Here is a 22,461-nt window from a genome sequence, read left to right on the forward strand (position 1 = left end):
TTGATTTAATGAGTGACACCGATTTGAGACAGAGATACAAAGGTCGAGTTTGTCAGAGGAGTACCACAATATTTCAAAACAAGCAATCCTTATTTTATTTCCCCTTTCTAGAACCTATTAGTGCGAAACAGGATTTTCCTATTGTATTGTAAAAAAAAAAATCTAAGTATAACAATAAGTCGGTCCCCACACCAGATAGTAGAATTCACCTGACCTATATCGTACCTGTTATCAAGGAACTATGTTCTTCAAGGAACCAATACCTTCAGGGTCGTGTAGGTATATTTCTATATAACTTTGCGTATGTATTTTATTATAGCTTTCTTCTCTCATATCGTCCGCGTAGCGCAGGGGATAGCGCGCTGGACTTCTAATCCAGAGGTCGCGGGTTCGAATCCCGCCGTGGATGACATATTTTTTTGAGGAGGGCGGTGGCTGAGTGGTTAATTGCTTGAGTTCCGAACCTGGGTCCTGGGTTCGAATCTCGGTGAAAACTGGGGTTTTGAGAGCGCCCCAGAGTCTACTCAGCTCTAATGGGTACTGACTTTAGATGGGGAAAAGTGCTGGCCACATGACACCTTGCTCGTTAACCGTTGGCCAAAGAAACAGATGACGTATAGATCACAAGGGGAACTTTACTTTATACTTTCAAAAAAATAATAATAATGCTAAGAAAGGTTTTTTTTTCTTTTTTTGTTTAAACAAGTTTAGAATTGAGCATTGTGTTCTAAATTGTACGAAAGTGCGAAATATTCTCTAGCGGTGTAAGTTTGACTGTTGTTTATTTGCGATTACATTTGAAGATAAAACAAAACCTTTTACTGTTTTGTTGCGTGTAAAATTAAGATGGTTGGTTAGTGTAGTTCTTGTCCAAATAGAAAAAATGTTTGACTGGATGAAGGATGTAATGAAGTGGGGAGGGGTGGGAGAGAGAACGAGGGAGAATTGAACTCTCAAGGGATGCAACTCGTACATGAGAGCTTGTCAGATACATTGAGCTATCGGCTATTAGATTGCGGTTCTTGATCGTGTACAACATTAACTTGGTTGTCTCCCTTCCTTTTCCCCACGGAGATTGGGCCCCAGGATTGGCGAGTCTTTCTCAACACCTTCATCATTGCTGTGGTGATGGGACGCGTTTCAGGAAGCAAGAAGGGAGGGGAATAAGGATTGGGACAGAGCGCTTGAAGTCTCGTATCAAAGGTCAATGCAAAAGATAATTTTAAGAAGAAAACAAAATGTAGAAGTAAAATAAAACATTGACTAGAAGAAACTCAGTTATGCATATTATTTGTATCTGAAGGGGAGACAAACGTAATGCCGCTTTCATAAAAAAAAAAATAACATGAGTTATCTTTCTTCATTTGTTCATGTCTATTTCAATTGACCCACTAAACGGTCCAGTAAGGGGAATTACATCATTTAATTTTAATATCTTGTGTTTGTCTAGAGTCTACGGTGGCTACTGCCCTGGTTTGTGTCATGGTTAAATATACTCATCCTTTTTGTATCATTCCATTAATGAGTTTAGACTCTTGAGGTGTTTCGTTGGCTTGGGTGGACACATCCCAGAACTCATTATATGTGTCTCATTGTTTCTTTGTAGGATCTTTCAAGGCGCTCTGATCAGACTATCTAGGTAGTGGAAGCTTTTTCAAAATCATTGGTCTACACTTAATGCAACTATCGTCTCGTCTTCTCCAAATGTCAGGTGACAAGTAGCTATAATGAGAAGATTACGTACAGTAAGACATTGTCAAAAGTCATTCTCCAAGGCACAGTGGGGGGACACGAAGAAAGGGTCATCTTAAGCAGAGCAGGCTGGACAACGTAAAAGAATGGACCAGCCTCTCTCTCTCTTGATATCCTTCGAAGAACAGCTGCTGACCAGGAAAAGTGGAGGGATTTGGTTACAGCACCCTTACAACGAAAGTGAAGTAACAGAGGATGGTGGCATGTCTGAATCACTCGCGAAAATGTTTCATGTAATCTCAAATCAACTTAATAGTTCCTAAATCTTTGAATCACTCGCGGAAATGGCTCTTGTAATCTCAGATCTACGCAATAGTTCCTAAACTTTTGAATTACTCGCTGATATGTCTCATATAATCTCATATCAACGCAATAGTTCCAGGAAATGTCTCTTGTTATCTCAGGTCTACAAAATATTTCGCGGAAATTAAATATTTAACTTCAGATCAACGCAACAGCTCCATGTCCATTGACATGCTCTTCAATCAACGCGATAATGCAAGGTTTGAACCCTGCCCTTCGCCTTCCATTGCAGGACGTTTGAGCTAAGACGTATTACTCCTCATGACGTGAGGGAACTTTTCAAACAAAACAAAACGTTTTTTTTTAAGTTGTTCACTGGCGTATTGGACATTTGATCAGATCATTAGAATGTTCAGGCTTGTGTAGATCATTAGAATGTTCAGGCTTGTGTAGATCATTAGAATGTTCAGGCTTGTGTAGATCATTAGAATGTTCAGGCTTGTGTAGATCATTAGAATGTTCAGGCTTGTGTAGATCATTAGAATGTTCAGGCTTGTGTAGATCATTAGAATGTTCAGGCCTGTGTAGATCATTAGAATGTTCAGGCTTGTATGAATGTGTGCTAAGGATAATCTAAAAGGTTAAACTATTTGATAGCGAAACAAATCAACCAGAAAACTTCCAATTTAGATTTACTTTTTATTTCGTATGCAGCTAACATTAGGCAGTAACTAAACGATTCAATGGTCGAGATTAAACTGTCACATGCAAATAAACCAGCTGACGAAATATATAATTGACTTTAAGTCACCCTGTATTACTCCGTTCAAGTTTTCTTGACTTTTACTTTTAAATAATAGATTCAGTGCTACAGGTTGTGTAGAGTGAGGTGGAATGTAAGGGTGTACAAGAATTGTGTTTCCTATGTTTAGTATAGATCTAGAATTGTGTTTCCTATGTTTAGTATAGATCTAGAATTGTGTTTCCTATGTTTAGTAGGCCTATAGATCTAGAATTATGTTTCCTATGTTTAATATAGATCTAGAATTGTGTTTCCTATGTTTAGTATAGATCTAGAATTGTGTTTCCTATGTTTAGTATAGATCTAAAATTATGTTTCCTATGTTTAGTATAGATCTAGAATTATGTTTCCTATGTTTAGTATAGATCGAGAATTGTGTTTCCTATGTTTAGTATAGATCTAGAATTGTGTTTCCTATGTTTAGTATAGATCTAGAATTGTGTTTCCTATGTTTAGTATAGATCTAGAATTGTGTTTCCTATGTTTAGTATAGATCTAGAATTGTGTTTCCTATGTTTAGTATAGATCTAGAATTGTGTTTCCTATGTTTAGTATAGATCTAGAATTGTGAACTGCTTTCAAAATGAGACTGCACTCTGTTACATGGAGCGTTTATTCATTAATATAGTCTCCTCGCAGACGACTTGCCATGGTCACTAGCTTTCACACAACAAAATATGGAAATGTATTTTACAAAACAAGAATAATGAATAAGTTATTTTCAATCATCATTCAAGTCAATTTAGCGAGGTCTTAATAGGCTCACATCTACTCTCCTTGAACAAAACCCCTGCAGTGGTGCACATGTCACCATACGCATACAGGTCAAGGGCATATGGCTTCCTAGTTCTATACGCATACAGGTCAAGGGCATATGGCTTCCTAGTTCTATACGCATACAGGTCAAGGGCATATGGCTTCCTAGTTCTATACGCATACAGGTCAAGGGCATATGGCTTCCTAGTTCTATACGCATACAGGTCAAGGGCATATGGCTTCCTAGTTCTATACGCATACAGGTCAAGGGCATATGGCTTCCTAGTTCTATACGCATACAGGTCAAGGGCATATGGCTTCCTAGTTCTATACGCATACAGGTCAAGGGCATATGGCTTCCTAGTTCTATACGCATACAGGTCAAGGGCATATGGCTTCCTATCAAATCGGAATTCAGCGAGTCTCGGACAGCCAGTCTATTTCAATCAGGTATTTTAAACCAGGCAGTTATTAATGAAACCGCCAAAGTATTAGCTAAATAAATTTAGCTGTGTTAGATCTAGTAAACCAAGTCTCGTGCCACTTTATGAAACAGAATCATGTATAATACAGTTTGACTTCACGTTTCAGACACAAACTGCTAGATGTAACCAAACTGCTAGATCTAACCCAGACACAAACTGTTAGATCTAACCCAGACACAAACTGCTAGATATAACCCAGACCCAAGCTGCCAGATCTAACCCAGACACAAACTGCTAGATGTAACCAAACTGCTAGATTTAACCCAGACCCAAGCTGCTAGATCTAGCCCAGACACAAACTGCTAGTTTTAACCCAGACCCAAGCTGCTAGATCTAACCCAGACACAAACTGTTAGATCTAACCCAGTGTAATAAGAAATAAAGGAACACTGAAGAGTAACCTAAAACAAGGCTTTATTAAACTAGAACGACACATGAACTGACGAAAGAGACTTGGACTGTAGCACACTAAATCAATGTTGTGAACACATTCTCACGACGTTACACAAACATAAACAAATAGCAACTATTTCACCACATTCACCCCGCCTAGAATTAAAATAGCAAGTATAGTAATATAGTAGGCCAATAGCATAAATAAAAGAATGCCAGTGCCTGTAATACAATAGATCAATAAATAGTGTCGAAATATTAATTTCTCTTGTAAACAATAGTGAATGGTGATGCAAAGAAACCTAAAAACCAGTAGGCCCTATCTGTTGTATGAATTATAAACAATTGCTAGTTTCTGTTTTAAATATTAACAAATAGTGTAGTAAGTAAACATGTACGTAAATAAGTGAAAAGTAAACTCTAGTATCAGTAGCAAGAGATAAACAATGCCAGTTTATGTAGAACATATGTAGTGCAATAAAGGAACAACTCTAGACTCTATAGTTCGGTCTTGTTCTTCTTTCTCTCAAGTTGTAACGGGGTTGACTATCCTGTTCTACAGTTTGGGAGTCACTAGTGAGTTCCTGAGCGTCAAGTGGGGTATTTTCAAGAGGAAGCGCTCGGAGGTCCTCAGAGCCTACCAGGGGTTCTTTCCTTTCTTGTATCACCGTAGGGGTGTTGACTGGTACTTCCGTGTTTTGAGTTTCTGGAGGATATTCATTATCCTCACCCTGAGGGGAGAACGAAGGTTCACTTGTTGTTGTGGATGGGGAGGGGGTGGGAGCCAAGCGTCTTAGAGAGACCGTCTCCTCTTTACCGCTGGGCAACCGTACGACAGCATATTGGGGGTTGCACATCAGCAATTCGACTTCCTCCGTGAGAGGATCATACTTTGAAGATCGGTTCTCTCTTCTCAGCAACACTCTACCTGGGCTAGATAGCCAAGTGGGGATAGATATCCCGAAGGAGGATTTCCGGTTGAACCGGAAAACTCTCTCATGTGGAGTTTCGTTTGTTGCCGTAGATAGTAATGATCTAATCGAGTATAGGGCCTGGTTCAAGACAAGCTCCCATCTCGAGATCGGGAGATCGAGGTCTTTCAGTGCTAAAGTAACAGCGTTCCATAGAGTTTTGTTTAGTCGTTCAATTTGTCCGTTTCCTGAAGGATTAAAGGCGGTTGTTCTACTTGTAGCTATTCCCCTCTCGTGCAGAAAGGATTGCACCTCCCTCGACATAAAGGACGTACCTCTGTCAGAATGGACGTACTCTGGCATCCCAACAAAGGAAAACAGCTGATTTAAACACTTTATGACAGTGGATGAGGACATATCGGGACATGGGTAGGCAAATGGGAAGCGTGAGTACTCATCCACCATTGTTAATAAGTATTTATTGTGAGTAGCAGATGGGAGTGGCCCCTTAAAATCAATGATTACTCTCTGAAATGGTTGGGTAGCTTTGATGAGGGTGCCTGAAAACTGTTTGAAGAATCTAGGCTTCAGTTCAGCGCAAGTTTTACATTGGTTTACCACTTTGCGGACGTCCTCGCAGGAAAAAGGTAAGTTCTTAGTCCGAACGAAATGGAGGAGTCTCGTGACCCCGGGGTGACAGAGGTTGTTGTGTAACAGTTTGAGGTCTTCTCCAGTCATTGCTGACGCAAAGTGGTTCCTTGAAAAGGTATCCGCCGCAGCGTTTTGTTTCCCGGGTCGATATACGACGTCATATTGGAAACAACTAAGCTCCAGTCGCCATCTTTGAATCTTTTCGTTTTTGATCTTGCCCTTGTTCTGCTGGTCAAACATAAAAGACACTGAGCGTTGATCTGTAACCAATGTGAAGGGTCTACTGATAAGGTAATGTTGCCATTTTCTCAGGGCTTCTACGATAGCGTATGCTTCCTTTTCCACTGCTGAGTGTCTGCGTTCACTATTAGTGAGTGTTCTTGAAAAGAAGGCGACAGGACGGCCGTCTTGATTAAGAGTGGCGGCAATCGCGATGTCAGAGGCATCTGTTTCGACTGTTAGTGGTCGATTGTAGTCTATCGTCGACACAGCAGCGTTTTCAAGTTCGTGTTTTAGCTGTTTAAAAGCTTGTTGTACTTGTTCAGGGGGAGGAAAGGCTTTGTTGTTCACCAATAAATGGATCTTGTTGGAGAAATTTGGGATCCATTGAGAATAATAGGACAGTAGTCCAATCACCCGCTTTTGTGATTTCATGTCTTGTGGTGGAGGTAGGTTTCTCAATGCTTGAAATCTTTCGGGGTCTGGTCTTAATTGCCCTTGTGAAATTTCGTAGCCTAGGAGGCATACTTTATTAGTCGCAATAGCACTTTTATCATTGTTGAAGGTGATACCGTACTTTTTAGCGGCATTGAGAAATCTCTGTAGATTCTGGTCGTGGCTAATGGAGTCAAGTCCGCAGATGGTAACGTTATCCACGTAAGCGAACGTGTCCTGTAGCCCTGCCTCCTCAATTATTGTGTTGATCGTCCTTTGAAATGCGGCGACTCCATTTGTCACTCCAAAAGGAATGCGGCAAAACTGATAAAGCTTTCCGCCAGCCTCGAACGCCGTGTACTGCTTTTCATCATCCCTGATAGGTATCTGGTGGTAAGCGCTTTTGAGGTCAAATGTACTGTACATTGAGTATTTAGATATTTCCTGCACCAGTTCATCCACTTTTGGCACGGGATACGCGTCGAGGTAAGTGAATCGATTGATGGTTTGGCTATAGTCGATAACCATTCTCTTTTTGTGCCTTTCATTCGTTGTTACAATTATCTGGGCTCGCCACGGGGACGTGGAAGGCTCAATAATTTTGTCAGATAGAAGTCTCTTGATTTCAGTTTGAATGAATTTGGAGTCAGGCATAGAATATTTTCTAGATTTAGTGGCTATGGGATGGCAGTTAGGAGCCAGATTAGCGAAGAGGCGAGGGGCTTCAACTCGTGCAGCTTTCAGCGTACAGACCTGGAGAGTGCTTCGTTTTCCTTCAAATGGGATCATCAGTTTTTCGTGCTGGCTGATGAAATCTAGCCCTAAGATTACATCAGATACTAGTCCATCTAGTAGTGAGAGCTTAACACTTTCATATTGTTCATCTTTGTACTTTATTTTAGCGAAAATATGGCCGTGAGTAGTGCGAGAAAGATGTGTAGAGGCCATGTAGATTCTGTTTCTGGACGTTTCTAATTTCCATTTGTACCTTTTAGCTATTGAAGAAGATATATAGCTTTCACTGCTCCCCGTATCTACGAGAGCCTTTAATGGTACTCCATTGACGAGTATTGAAATAGTAGATTTAGTAAGACCGGACGCTGGTGTCGATGCCCAGGAAGATCCAACGGTTGTAGTCCGAGACGTGTCATCTGCTTTCACTATGGCTGAGGTTGTAGATTTGAGTGTCTGTCTGGTCGATTTACAGACTTTCTGGAAATGGCCCCTCTTACCGCACAAGTTGCATGTAGCGTCACGGGCCGGACATCTAAAGCGTTGATGTGGGCTGTTTCCACAAAAGAAACATCTTGTACTAGTCGCCGCACTCACCTCGTGTTCTACTTTTGTCATTGGAGAAAGGCTCTCCACGTCGGCGCTAGCTCCACAGGGAGTTTCAGAGTGGATGTTATACGCCATGGCATGGTTATGGGCATATTCGAGTTGTCTTGCCTCTTCATAGGCGCACTGTAGAGTTAGAGTAGATTTCTCTAAGAGTCGCAGCCTTATGCTGTTTGAAGCCAGTCCAGTAATGAAGGCGTCTCTTACGAAGATATCTCTGTGTTCTTCAGCGGTGACAGCTTTGAAGTCACAGTCTTTGGCCATACTTTTAAGCTTAAGTAGGAAGGAGTCAACGGTTTGTCCGTTCTCTTGTCGACAAAGAGTTATCATGTGCCGTGAAAAAATTTCGCTTTTAGGCTTCATGTAGACATTTTGTAGAACTTTGATTGCTTCTTCGAACGTGGTACACTCACTTATGTACTGAAATACGCTCGAAGAAACGTAGTTTTCCAGTAATTTCTTTTTGTCAATCTCACAGTGAGAGACTGAGGAGATGAAATTCTCAAATGTTCTGAGCCAGTGCAGCCACTTCTCGGCAGCCGATGGCGAGCTAGGCTCTATGTCTAGCTCTTTTGGCCTAAATAGCCGTTCCATTTGTATAATTACTTTTACTTACAGACTGAGAATAGTGTTGAACGAAAATCCAAAAAAGATACGTAAGGCACATAGATCCATAGAATTGAAAATTTCTAGTTTAATAAATTGTAATAAGAAATAAAGGAACACTGAAGAGTAACCTAAAACAAGGCTTTATTAAACTAGAACGACACATGAACTGACGAAAGAGACTTGGACTGTAGCACACTAAATCAATGTTGTGAACACATTCTCACGACGTTACACAAACATAAACAAATAGCAACTATTTCACCACACCCAGACACAAACTGTTAGATCTAACCCAGACACAAACTGCTAGATCTAACCCAGACCCAAGCTGCTAGATCTAACCCAGACCCAATCTGCTAGATCTAACCCAGACACAAACTGCTAGATGTAACCAAACTGCTAGATTTAAACCAGACCCAAGCTGCTAGATCTAGCCCAGACACAAACTGCTAGTTTTAACCCAGACCCAAGCTGCTAGATCTAACCCAGACACAAACTGTTAGATCTAACCCAGACACAAACTGCTAGATCTAACCCAGACCCAAGCTGCTAGATCTAACCCAGACACAAACTGCTAAATCTAACCCAGACACAAACTGCTAGATCTAACCCAGACCCAAGCTGCTAGATCTAACCCAGACACAAACTGCTAGATCTAACCCAGACCCAAGCTGCTAGATCTAACCCAGACACAAACTGCTAGATCTAACCCAGACACAAACTGCTAGATCTAACCCAGACCCAAGCTGCTAGATCTAACCCAGACACAAACTGCTAGATCTAACCCAGACACAAACTGCTAGATCTAACCCAGACACAAACTGCTAGTTCTAACTCAGACATAATTGCATACTATTTTATTTTTAGCGATTAGGTTCAGAACTCAATTGTGTAACGAAGAGAGACCAATGCAGCGACGTAGAGTTTGACCAACACTCAGATCTGCTGAGAAGAAGGAAGTGAAGACACAAAGTAAATGTCCAACACGTTTGTCAAATTGTTTGTTTTGTAGCAGTCGCTGGTGATAGCGTCTCAAAAACAGGATGGGTAATTGCTTCAAATGGTTTCTACATCCATTGTGTACTACTGACTTTGCAGCTAAATAGACAGACAGCTCAAGGAAAAACTAAATAACGTTAGAAACTATTGACATGATCCTGCCCTATCAACATCATTGGACAATTCGCTGGGTAATAGAATGGAGTTTTTGTGTGGTGCATGCAATGTTCTTCAGCAACAGTGGTATCAAGAGACAGAACAGTACAATCATCTCACATTATCCATCTAGTCTCCAGGCAGAGCCTTGTCTCCCTTTCCTCTCATTAAGACCTTCTGCAGGAAAACCATGTCTGATGAACAATGACTAACATGTGATCATACCACTTGTTTTAATAGTTTTATAATATGTTAGTTTGACAAACACTAGGTCTACTCAATATAGTATTGAAGAGTTCCACTTGTTAGTTTGGCAAACACTAGGTCTACTCAATATAGTATTGAAGAGTTCCACTTGTTAGTTTGACAAATTTTGTATAACTACTCAACAATTACAGCCCAAGAAAAAAAGAAAATCTAGTTCAGAAATTGAGTAAGCTGTAGAAGTATTCTGTTTATTGTAATAGGAAAAAAAAAATTGATGGCTGTACAGAACAAATCAAAACTATATTTTGTTGGTATAAAGTAAACAATATTAACAGCACCAGTTTCAATGTGACCATAACCTGTCAATTGTGTTATGACCTATGACCCTTCAAGAGTTCTAGGCTATAATAAAGCCTGTCAACACTGGTTAGTGCTAGAAGCAGTAACAGAATGGTGCATTATTTCATCTTTGCCTTTCCTCCTAACAGTTTCCTTAACTGAAGGATTGTATGACAACTTGAGGAAAGAAAAAAACATTTCCAACTAATTTTAAGGGGGGAATGGGAAACTTGCAATAGAAATCTCTTCCTGGTGTTTTGGAAGAGACAAAAGGTTATAAATGCATGTCTACAAATTTCAAACAAATATACACGCTGAAGAGTTTGAAAACACTTGCCTGACATTTGGCTATGTAAACACAATTCTATTTTTGTCCAAAAAGTTTCAGGGTTATGATTGTTCTCAAGTATTAAGATTTAGCAATGCTAGGAAAACAACAAAAAAAGCAGCACCAAAACAGACCTGTGATTTGAGCATCAGTAATTAGGTCTGTATTTTATACCTGCTGCTAACAGAGTAGGAATCTATCTGGAGCATCAGTAATTAGGTCTGTATTTTATACCTGCTGCTAACAGAGTAGGAATCTATCTGGAGCATCAGTAATTAGGTCTGTATTTTATACCTGCTGCTAACAGAGTAGGAATCTATCTGGAGCATCAGTAATTAGGTCTGTATTTTATACCTGCTGCTAACAGAGTAGGAATCTATCTGGAGCAAAATGGTGAGCCCAGAAAAGTGGAAAAGTGTCAAATAAAACCCAGACTTTGATACAAATCAGATTTAGCAATGAAACAAACACAAATGACTGTATAAGATGAAAAGTTAATTAGTGCTATTGAAAGTGTATTAATCAACAGTTTGTAAACATAGTTACATTTCCCTTTAATTAGAAATCTTTGACCAGCCAACAAAAGGGCAACAGAAGCAACAATTTTCATTTGAAATAAAAAAAAATATAGACAATGTACTAATAGCATGATCTGTTCAGCGCACTATGAAGTCAGATATTTAATTTAATAAAATGTATGCTGAACAGTTAAACACAAAACAATAACATTTAGAGTTGGCAATGTTTTGGAAACAAAAGTTGTCAAAACAAAAGTTGTCAAAGCATAAAGCATCATGTAAACATAAATATATATATAACAGAATTCCAAGACACAAGTATCATAATATATTTAAAATGAAGAGTTTGGTTTAGGTATTGTAAACTTCAAATAATGAGAGTTCCATTTAAAGTGCTTATCACTTTTTATAGAGCTCTGAACCTTTGACTTTCACAGCCAACACAAGACTGCATTTCAAATACATTTGTTATGCCTAAGGGCCACTGGCCAAAGTATGGCAGCTGTCTACATTAAAGTTTGCTAGGTGTTCATATATGAGCCATAAGAAATATTTCCAATTAAAAGATATAAAATTTAATGCAATATGAAAAATTGTTCTTTGCTTATTCCTCAAAAGACTTTTTTGTTGGTTTTAAATAATGAAAGTATTGATCAATTCTCTTCTTCAGTTATATAAACGTATGAATAAAAACAATGTATCCAGAGAACTTCTATAAAGGTATGAATAAAAACAATGTATCCAGAGAACTTCTAAGATTCAGTTAACCAAAAGGTTAATCATTAGAAAAATTGTATTGCTGGCTTTGTTCTTTGATTCTAGTTAATGCAGTTTATTGTTTATTTATTTAGTTTATTGAAAAGAAAAAAAATTAAGCAAGTGCTGAAACAGATTAAGAAATATTTAGCTCTCAGAGGAAATATTTAGCTCTCGGAGGTAAATATGTATAAACATTCCCTGATCACATGACTTATTGTATACATCAATATAGTTCAGTGAATACTTATACAATAACATAACAAACATTTATTTATTCTATTGATCAATAATGTCACCAAATTATGCAGCACAATATATATATATATATGTTTCATAATTCATATAGGAAAGTAAGGCTTTAGTATTGTACTGAAAAGCTAAACAGCCAGACAGACATGCAATAAAAAAAATCGAATAGAAACAGTTCAAATGAGAATCTGATGAAACAAACAAAAAAGGATCATTTATTAAAAATGTAGTGGTGGTAATAAAGAGTTAAAAATCAAGTTACCAATGTAGCGTGGCAGACTGGGTCTACAATTTCAACCAGCAGTCTTGGCTGAGCAAGTCATAGACCTAGAAGACCTTCAGAAGCAAAGAGAGGCCATTTTACTCTAAGGACTAGTGGTAAAATGACATCCAAATGTGCAGTTGGTGTGAAGTGCTTCCTTATATTTAAAGTCTTTCTCAAAGATAAAAAATGAGAAAAGCTTAAAGGCAGCCAAGTTATGATTCAAATGTCAAGACCCTCAACTATATGTAGAATAATAGAATAAGTTGTGCTAAAGGGCTTAAAGAGTTTAAATCCAAGTGAAGACTGGGATTTTGAATTTCTGGAGTTTTAGGGCACCCCTGAGTCTACCTAACTCTAATGGGTACTTGACATTAGTTGTGGAAAAGTAAGACAGTTAGTCACATGACACACTCATTAACTGTGGGCCACAGAAACAGAAGATCTTTACATCTGCAACATAGATGACAAGGTCTGAAAGGGAAACTTTTGATTTTTGAGCTCCTTTTTATGAAACATCTCTACTATATCTACTCTAAGCCCAGCTTAATCTATGAGTCTGCTTCACAGAACAAAACATTCATATTCCAATCTGTTCAATGATTTCTTTTCATAACAAGGTCGGACCATATCAGAAACACATAAAACGCTAAAGGTGTCTTGAAAAAAGTCATTTATTATGCTGCTAACATATATAATAGTAAAAAAAAACAACTCCCTAGCCACTGTAGAACTAAAGAAAAAACAAATTTGGAAGCCCCTTTAACTTCAAAATACAAAAAAGAAACAAAAGTTTGCAATAAATAGAACAACAGAAACTAAACCCTCTACTGTACAGTAATACATAGATAAATACAAAGATAAATAAGAGTGTATATGAATACAAGAATGCTGTCATCAAGGTAAACAATATGAATGGTCAATATGAATGGTCTATATGAATGGTCAATATAATTTATAGAATATAGGAACTAATATTGTAAAAAAAAAACATTTTTAGAAAAAACAAGTTATAAATAAAGTTTGCTCCAAGTCATTTCTCCTAAGATGATCTAAAGATGTGGGCAAGGTGGTGGACAAAGACTAAGGCTTGTTTGGTCATTTTACAATCATACAAATTAGGATCATTCATTATGGTTTGTACATTAACATCATTTCTAGAATAAACACCAGGAGTGAACATGGACATCACACAATGATTTCTATATTGAAATCACTTCTCTTTCATAAAGACTTCACATAATTAACAACACAGTATATACTTGAACAGAATCCAACAGTTCCAATGAAATTTCAAAACAAAAATCTGACAATAACCTAAATAGCATAACAAGCATAGGCTGGTGGTTTTAAATAACATCAACAGACATTAGCAATGAAATTTATATATTTATAAACAGTTGTATTTATATGCTCCACATATTACAACATCCAACGCTATGTCTGACAGTGGCCGTAGCCACATGAAGTACAGCACCCCATTTTTGGACTTGAAGACAAGCCTTATATACACATATATAAATATATAGATTTTATTCTTCCCTTCATGGTCTTCAGGGGTAATGCTAATAACTAAGATATCAGTATCTATTTATTTGACTGTTTCATTAGTCACAAAAAGATAATTGCAATACACTCTGGCAATAGATAATCATCAGGCAAACAGGCAACTTTGGCAGCATCCTATTTTGCTGCATATAATCTGGCTAAAAGTGATTACATTACTACAAAAATAATTTAAAAATGAAACTTTATGTTGAAGGTTACATTTTAAAAATATGAATCCATAAAAAATAAATAATGATGTAAAGTAGTAAGGTAGAAAACCTGAAACACAGAATGAAGTTTAAAAAATAGTGAAATGATATATCACAGAAATGAAAGAAAGGCATGTAACATAATAAATACAAAGTGCATGGTAGCTATTATGTAAGTGACTGACACATATATTTGGCACGAGCGAGAGAGGAGACGAGGCAATCTACAAAACACAACAGGAAGAAACAATCCAGACATTACTTCAACTCAAAGCAATTATTGCACTGACCTATAACAAGGGTAAATATGTAGCAGGTTTTTTTTAAACTGTAGTACTGGGCCATATATTTGTGTATATAGTTGGGGGGGGGGGGGGGGGGCGCAAACTAAATGAATAAAAAGTTAAAAATATAACATATACATGTGAAAATACTTGAAGAATCAGAATTTAAGTTGGTAATTTGCAAACCTTTCTTATTTGATTTCATATTTTTGTCAACAAGTAATTTTATTGCTCAGCCCTTTACCTGTTTGACTTTCATAATTACACGTGAAATCATTCTACATGGTTCACCATCAACATGTCCCACTTTGGTTCACAATATTTCACATTCTATTAGCTATAATGAAATGTCTTAGATTTGTGTGATATATAAATGTGTAAGTCAATAATAATAAATGGCTAGGAATTTCAAAAGAACAGACTTAGAACAAAAAAATTCCTTTTTCGTGAAGATGGACCCAAATTTTGGATAACATCTTATGATTATTTTTAAATGTTCGTAGCATCAAAAAATAAACTTTTTTTTAGAATGTGTATAATTTGAGTATTACAAGAATGATATATATAAATTATTTACTTTCATTGTTTTTTTTTGTTATTGTTGTTTTTTTTTAATGAACATTGTGCAAGATAAATATATAATAGTATTTGAAAACCCTTAGGATATTTCCTGGTTTTCTCAAAAGTAGTTGTGTGTGTCCTTTGTGGTTTGTGCAATCTACAATAAAAGACAATTAAAAACAAAATTTGTGAGTACAATTAAGTAACCAACAATGTTCTGACTTTCAGACGTCATGTAAAATTAGGCATCTGAATCCTGCCCAGTTTGTGCCAGAAGGTGTTATCTTTGACCAAGTCCAAGTCTCGCAGTCTGACATAGACAGCACCCAGAAAGTTGTTCTCCTTCAACACAGCACTGTCCCACACTGTCACCTGGAGGATTTTAGTTCGGATCTCACGCTCTGTTAGTTGGTACTGCAGCTGTGAAGGGAATGCACTATGTAAGATACAGTAAACATATTTTTTTTTTTATTAAACTCATTTGTCAAATATTTATTTATTATTAACCCCTTGAGATTAATGAACAACCAAAGATAGTGTTGTCAGGCTAAGACTTTCTGTTTAAACCAAAGGTATTGAGTTCACATTCTGGTGTAGGCTGAGCTTATTTATCTGGGATGATAAGGATGTCCTCTAATGACACCTGACATTTGTTGAACAAAAAAAAATTTTTTGATCATTGTACTGACCACAAGTCATTCTTTTAAAAAAAAAAAGCAGCCATAGAAGCATGTTACCTTTTCCATACACATGGCTGCCTCATCAGCTACTCCATCTTCAAGGGAAAGTTCAGTTATTGTAAACAGTTTCAAAGAATTTATTTAACAAGGTGACAGCTTTCTTGTAAGAAGTGATTTATTGCATTGATCCTAGAAATGAAATGTCCTAAAACAAATGTTTCATTGTGTATGCATGATAATCCCTTTAAATGTTTGTATTCAATGTTGCTGTTGTCTCCCGTTTAGATGAAGGAATAAAAAAAAGAAGATAAATGCAACAAGAACTGTAGATAGTGGAATGCAGGCCATGGATTACATTAAATATATTCATGTATATATCTGAAAGTGTAACATCAGTTTCCAAGTAAAACTTAAAGCTGTTTCATTAGTGGTCTCATATAGCTGGTTACTGAACGCTGAAGCTGAAAGAAGAATTCAAGCCTTTGAGACTCAATGCTACAGAAAAATGCTGGGTATCAGATACCAGGAGAAGAAGACAAATGAGTTTGTATTTGTACAAGTCACACTTTGGCTGGCAAAAAGGAGGAACTCTTCAATACTGTAAAGAGAAGAAAGCTGAGCTGGTTTGGTCCTAGTGTAAGACATGAGTCACTTCATCCTTCAAGTCCACTGGAGGAAGCACAAAGAAAGGGTCATACAAAGAAAAGCTGGCTGGACGATGTCAAAGAATGGACAGGCCTCTGTCTTGATATTCTACTAAGAACAGTCGCTGACAGTGTAGGGATTTGTTTACGTGAATTGTCACAGCACCTCTAGGGGCTGATGAGAGAAGATTAGATTTTTTGAGACAAATTCAGATGAGCTCCTTAAAAAGATAAAAGACATTTGATTGGTGCACCTACCAGTTCATTAAAAGTTGGGCAGGTGGTGTTTTTCACCACTTTTGTCTTCAGTTTGGTCTGTTTCTCAGGGTCAGGAAGTAAGTAGGTCTTGGCGTAAGGGCTGGGTAATTCTGAGGCCTCAGACTGTGGACACCAAAAGTTATCTTAAGACCATTTTTAAATGACCAGTACTAGAAAAAATATTTAAAAATATGGAGATCTTACAAATTTTTTTTGCATTAAACGGTAATTTTATTTCTAGAAGTAAAAGTCTATTTTTAAAAAATGTAAATGACTGACCAGTCCTCGGACATGCATGACCATGACCTGAAGAGCATCTCGTTTGTACTGGATGGACAGTTTTATCTCGCCTTTAATCCCAGTGTTACCAGCATTGTTTAAATGTTGTACATTCGGTTCTGACATAAAAATAAAATTCAAACAAGATTGGTAAGGCAAGTAGATGTCTGAATGAATTCCTAAGAAACACATTTTAAACTAATTACTATGTTATGAAAGAATATAAGTTCACAATCATGTTTCATCTAGTAATTTTTCTCTACCTACCCCTGAGTTTGGTAACTTGTTTATTTTTCTCTGCCTCCTGCTCATCTCGTAACATGGGATGGAAGAACGTGTATACTAGATCACACTGACAGATGAAAAACAGTGTTGAACATTAGGAGAAAATGGATGTGTGAAATATTTCTAATGATCTAACTAAATTGATTAGGTTTATGAGAAAATGTTTGAAGTAGGTTTTTAACATTTTAACTTCAATGAACTGATGATTTTTAATGGAATGACAAATACAGAAGTAGTGAGAGAAAGATTTTTTCTCTTCATAACCAAGAATGTTAAACAATGGAAACATTATGATAGTAAACAAATAAATTAGTGCTCCTTTTTTTTTTACTTACTTCTGAAATTTCCGCTGACAAAGAACGAAGATACTTAATAAAGCTAACAATTTCTGTTTTCCTACTTTCTGCAACTGGTCTTATATTGCTTCGTCCAATCACAAGCCTTCAAGAAATTAAATGACATGATCAATAAAAATTTTGACTTGTCAAAGTAAATTTATTTATTAGTGTGTCTAGCTATCCTCGATTGTAAAAAAAATCGAGACAGGTGTGAGACAGGGGTGCATCTTATCTCCCTTCCTTTTCCTCCTAGCCATCGACTACATAATGAGGAGAGCAATGAACCAGACTGCCTTTGGTATTCCATGGCATGAACAACTCCGATTGATGGACTTGGACTTTGCTGATGATGTTGCACTACTCGGGGCTACAAATAAATGCATTCAAGAAATGACGGAGAGCCTAGACAGAGAGGCACCCAAAATTGGCCTCCGCATAAACTTGGATAAGACTAAAATTATGCGAGTGGGATATAAGGCAAAGGGTGTCCCCATCAGACTTGGCGAGTCAAAGCTTGAAGAGCTGGACAAGTTCACGTACCTTGGCAGCATCATAACAAATGATGGAGATGCTTACCATGATGTAGCATGTCGAATAGGAAGGGCAGGGAGCATTTTCCAAAGGCTGCAGCCTATTTGGACTAACCAAGCCATTGGACTCGAGACAAAAATACACCTTCTCAACACAATCGTCATTCCAACTGCTACATATGCATGTGAGACGTGGAAGTCATCTGTCAAAATTGAGAAAAGACTAAATGTGGCTCAACAGAGATGGCTGAGACGGATTTTGGGAGTCAGTTACACAGACCGGATCTCAAACAAGGAAATCCTATGCCGAACTGGGAGTCGAACACTTAGTGAGGTTGTCACTGAGCGTCGCATGAGGTTTGCGGGACATGTTCTACGTCAAAATGAATTACGCACACCAAGAGTTGCGATAACCTGGAAGCCAAAACGAGGAAAGCGCAAACAGGGACGTCCTCGTATTACCTGGCGACACACCTTCATGGAGGACCTCAGAACAGTGGACACCAGATGGGAGGAGGCTCCAGACATTGCCAGTGACAGATCATTATGGAGACAGCTTGCCGCCCAATGCGCCGAACGGCGCGGGAGGACCTAAGTCTAAGTAAGTCTAAGTCTAGCTATCCTGGATTAGTAGTTGATTATGATATTATCCCTGGTCTATCAGACCATGAGATCATAAAAATACACAGTCAGATAAAAGCAGTAGCCAATACAAAACCCAAAAGAAAAATCTTACTCTGGAATAAATGTAACCTAACACAACTACACCAAGCTGCATTAAACTTTCAACAAAATTCTTATTAGAAAAAGACATTAACCAACCAGTCGATGACCTCTGGAATTTCATTAAAAACCATCTTAAAAGCATTATAGAAAATCATATACCAACTAAATACACATCAAACAAAATAAATAAATGCTGGTTTAATAATAGACTAAAGAAGCTTTGTAAACAGAAGGAAAACCTATATAGAAAATTTAAAGAAACTAATGCAGAAAGAGTTTACAAAAAGTATATAAAAATTAAACACTTAACCCAAAAAGTAAGCAGACAGCTGCAGAGTGAATACATAAACAATGTAATATCTAAAGATAACAACAAAAACCTATGGTCATACATTAAGTCTAAGAAAATGGAAACAAAAGGCGTAGCGCCATTAAAAGATGAACATAACATAATACATAATGATAATGAAACTAAAGCAAACATTCTAAACAAATACTTCGCATCAGCATTCTCAGCCCCAGGAGACAAAGACATATTACTGAATTTGAACCAAGTAGACAACATAGAAGATATAGTAGTACAAGAAAATGGAATTCAAAAACTATTAGCCAACACCAAACCAAATAAAGCTTCTGGACCTGATGGTATTCCAGCTAGATTACTCAAAGAACTAAGTAATGAGCTAGCCCCAGTGTTCAAAATACTCTTTCAGGCTTCACTTAACCAGGGCAGAGTACCAAAGGACTGGAAAGAAGCTAATGTCACCCCCCTATTTAAAAAAGGAGAAAAATCTGACTCAGGAAACTACAGACCAGTATCACTTACCAGCATCACATGTAAAATCCTAGAACACATAATATGTAGCAACATCATAAACCACTTAGACAAACATAATGTCCTCACACCATACCAACATGGCTTTAGGAAATATAGATCATGTGAAACACAACTAATTGATGATTTTTCAAAAGGTTTAGATAATAGTGAACAAATAGATGCTATCTTACTAGATTTTTCTAAGGCTTTTGACAAAGTTCACCACCATAGTTTGCTTAAAAAATTAAAATATTTCGGCATTAATGGTCCACTGCATCAGTGGATTAAAGACTTTCTGATAGGGAGAGAACAAACTGTAATAATAAATGGTTCTAAATCAACACCGATAACAGTAAACTCAGGTGTACCTCAAGGAACAGTCTTGGGTCCACTACTATTTTTAATTTACATAAAAGATTTACCAAATTGCATTACTTCAGGAACAAAAGTCAGATTATTTGCAGACAATTGCATAATATATAGAACAATAAAAACAACACAAGACACAGATATTTTACAAAGAGAATTAGATGAATTACAGAAATGGGAAGCAAATTGGAGCATGTCTTTCCACCCAGAAAAATGTCAGTTGTTAAGAGTAACAAAAAAACTAAAACAAATTAATTCCACTTATCTTATTCATGGCAAACCAGTAACACAGACTAAAAACGCAAAATACCTAGGTGTTATAATAAATGAAAAACTGTCATGGAATCCACATATTGATGAAACTACAAAAAAATCAAACAAAGCATTAGGATTTATTAAAAGAAATTTCTATAAATCAAATAAGAACATAAAACTAAAATGTTATTTAACCTTGGTTAGGCCAATAATAGAATATGCATCCTCTGTTTGGGACCCCTCAACTCAAGAAAACATTAAGAAACTAGAACAGACACAAAATAGAGCAGTGCGATTCATAACAAACGAATATTCACATTTGACTAGAGTAACACCTTTAGTAAAATCACTAAATTTAGAAAGCCTTCAGGACAGAAGACTCAAAAGTAAAGTAGCAATAATACATAAAACACTGAACCATAATCTTCAAATACAAAAACAAAATTTAATAAAATACTCTGAAAGACACAAAGATAAAGGCACATTCCTCGTCCCATATGCTAGGACAAATTTGTACAAATACTCCTTCTTCCCTAGTGCTATTAGAGCATGGAATGGGTTGCCTGAGTTAGCCAGGAAAACCAGTGACTTGGCAGAATTTAAGTCATTGGTTAATATGCATGACTAAATGCATGACGCGTAGGACGTAATCATCTTCTTTTTTGAAGTAACGTCTGTATTATATAACCCATTAACTACCAAAACTTTATTACTGCATTAAATATAAATTTTCTATTAAATATCAATTTCTATCGGTCAAACTAAGACACTGCAAAAAGAATTTTTGAAAAATTCCATATAGTAACGATTCTGTGAGATGTACACTGGCAGTGTACGTGGCAGGAAGTGGCCCCGTGAGGAACATTATATAAAAAAAATAATATTTTTTTTTTTACAATCTTTAAGTGAAAACAGTTTAGTTAATAACATTGAAAAACACACAAATAAGCATTTTAATGCAAAAAAAGTATATTTTAATGCTTTTTTTTTTACTAAAAATTATAACAATATAGTAAAAAAATAGGCATCAAATGTACAACATTATATGGTACTAACCAGTACTATCCAGCTACATTTTTTACAACAACAAATAATACTACAATAGTGAGATATTCAAAGATCATGTCCATAAGCAAAGATTTTAATATTTGAAGTGCGGTTGAACCAAACATACTTTATATATTGGTATATTCATATATTCGTATATTCATATGCTTATCAGTTATGTAATAATCATAAATTCCATTTTTTTTCGAATTCTTTTCATTGGGTCGCAGTCATAGTTTTGGCATTTTCAAGTTTGTTAGCTTTGATAAAGTCAATAGACTCAATTCCCTTGTGATATTAGCTCTGCTAATTAGCTATACTAAATTGTGACTAAATTGTAAAAATAAGTATACATAATAAATAACGGTGTCATAGAGGTAAACATATTATGTTATGATATAACACAAGGACCTAATAACAAATTATAAGATTCTAATGTCATTGAAACTCAATCATGCTTTTGTCTAATTCATTTATTTACTATTAGATATCAGGTTCTCATCTTGATTCTTAATGATGACATTGTGAACTGTTAATATTTACTTGAGACCCTAAAAAAATATTATAAATATCTATAATTATTATTATAATTTTTTTTTCAAAAAAACATACATCAATAGGATTATAATTTGCTAATGGGACAAATATTTTTCTAAGTAGTCAGTTAAAATACTATAGCCTAGGAGAACTGCATGAAGTAAAATAAAACAAAACAAAGAAAATATATAAAAGGAATTATTATATTATTGTTTATATGTTTTCAAATAATAACCTTATAATCATCATTATTAGTTCTAAAATTCGCAATTATAAGGGTATCTATTATGTATAGCAATAATATATGATAATATTGGTTAAAACAAACATATCTATGTTCTAAATGAAGTCTTGATTTATTTCGATTCATATATCAGTAATCGATTCCTACAGTGGCATATCCTGCCATGTACACTGGGAGTGTACGTTACAAAAAATTAAAATTTGAAAAGACCACGCTATAAATGTTAAATCTATTAATTAATTATAATACTAGGATACTTTATGTTTCTAAATCAAGTAGTTTTATTTGAAAATATTTATATAAATGTGTTATTACTTACATTTTCCGAACAGGTTTCATTTTTTTCAATTTTTGACAATGTTGTCACTTTCAAGTTCAATAAAATACTAAAACGCAATTGTAAAAGTCAAACAGCACGTGGCAAAACGTAGACAAACAT

General features: G+C 36.3%; 2 protein-coding genes and 1 non-coding gene across 5 annotated transcripts in view; 1 reads left to right on the forward strand and 2 right to left on the reverse strand.

Moving 5' to 3' along the window:
* The first annotated feature begins 336 nt into the window (after nt 1-336).
* On the forward strand, nt 337-409 carry Trnar-ucu (transfer RNA arginine (anticodon UCU)). The gene has a single exon. It is a non-coding gene; the product is annotated as a tRNA-Arg (tRNA).
* A 4,027-nt stretch (nt 410-4,436) lies between these two features.
* On the reverse strand, nt 4,437-8,870 carry LOC129928652 (uncharacterized). Its single transcript, XM_056043766.1, has one exon. The coding sequence runs from the start codon at nt 8,577-8,579 to the stop codon at nt 4,923-4,925; it is 3,657 nt and encodes a 1,218-aa protein (XP_055899741.1). The 5' UTR covers nt 8,580-8,870; the 3' UTR covers nt 4,437-4,922.
* Nucleotides 8,871-11,117: 2,247 nt separating this feature from the next.
* Nucleotides 11,118-22,461, reverse strand: part of LOC106069895 (phosphatidylinositol 4-phosphate 3-kinase C2 domain-containing subunit beta-like) — a 52,964-nt gene continuing 41,620 nt past the window's right edge. For all 3 annotated transcript variants that reach the window (XM_056043764.1, XM_056043763.1, XM_056043765.1), the window contains exons 32-36: nt 17,495-17,600; nt 17,142-17,226; nt 16,875-16,993; nt 16,596-16,718; nt 11,118-15,433 (exon numbers count right to left, since the gene is read on the reverse strand). In XM_056043764.1, the coding sequence (XP_055899739.1) occupies nt 15,245-15,433; nt 16,596-16,718; nt 16,875-16,993; nt 17,142-17,226; nt 17,495-17,600 (622 nt within the window). In that variant the 3' untranslated portion in view covers nt 11,118-15,244. The remainder of the gene's footprint in view (nt 15,434-16,595; nt 16,719-16,874; nt 16,994-17,141; nt 17,227-17,494; nt 17,601-22,461) is intronic.

The sequence above is a fragment of the Biomphalaria glabrata genome, chromosome 10 (genome assembly GCF_947242115.1).
Source record: "Biomphalaria glabrata chromosome 10, xgBioGlab47.1, whole genome shotgun sequence".
In the NCBI taxonomy this organism is placed as follows: Eukaryota; Metazoa; Mollusca; class Gastropoda; family Planorbidae; genus Biomphalaria; species Biomphalaria glabrata.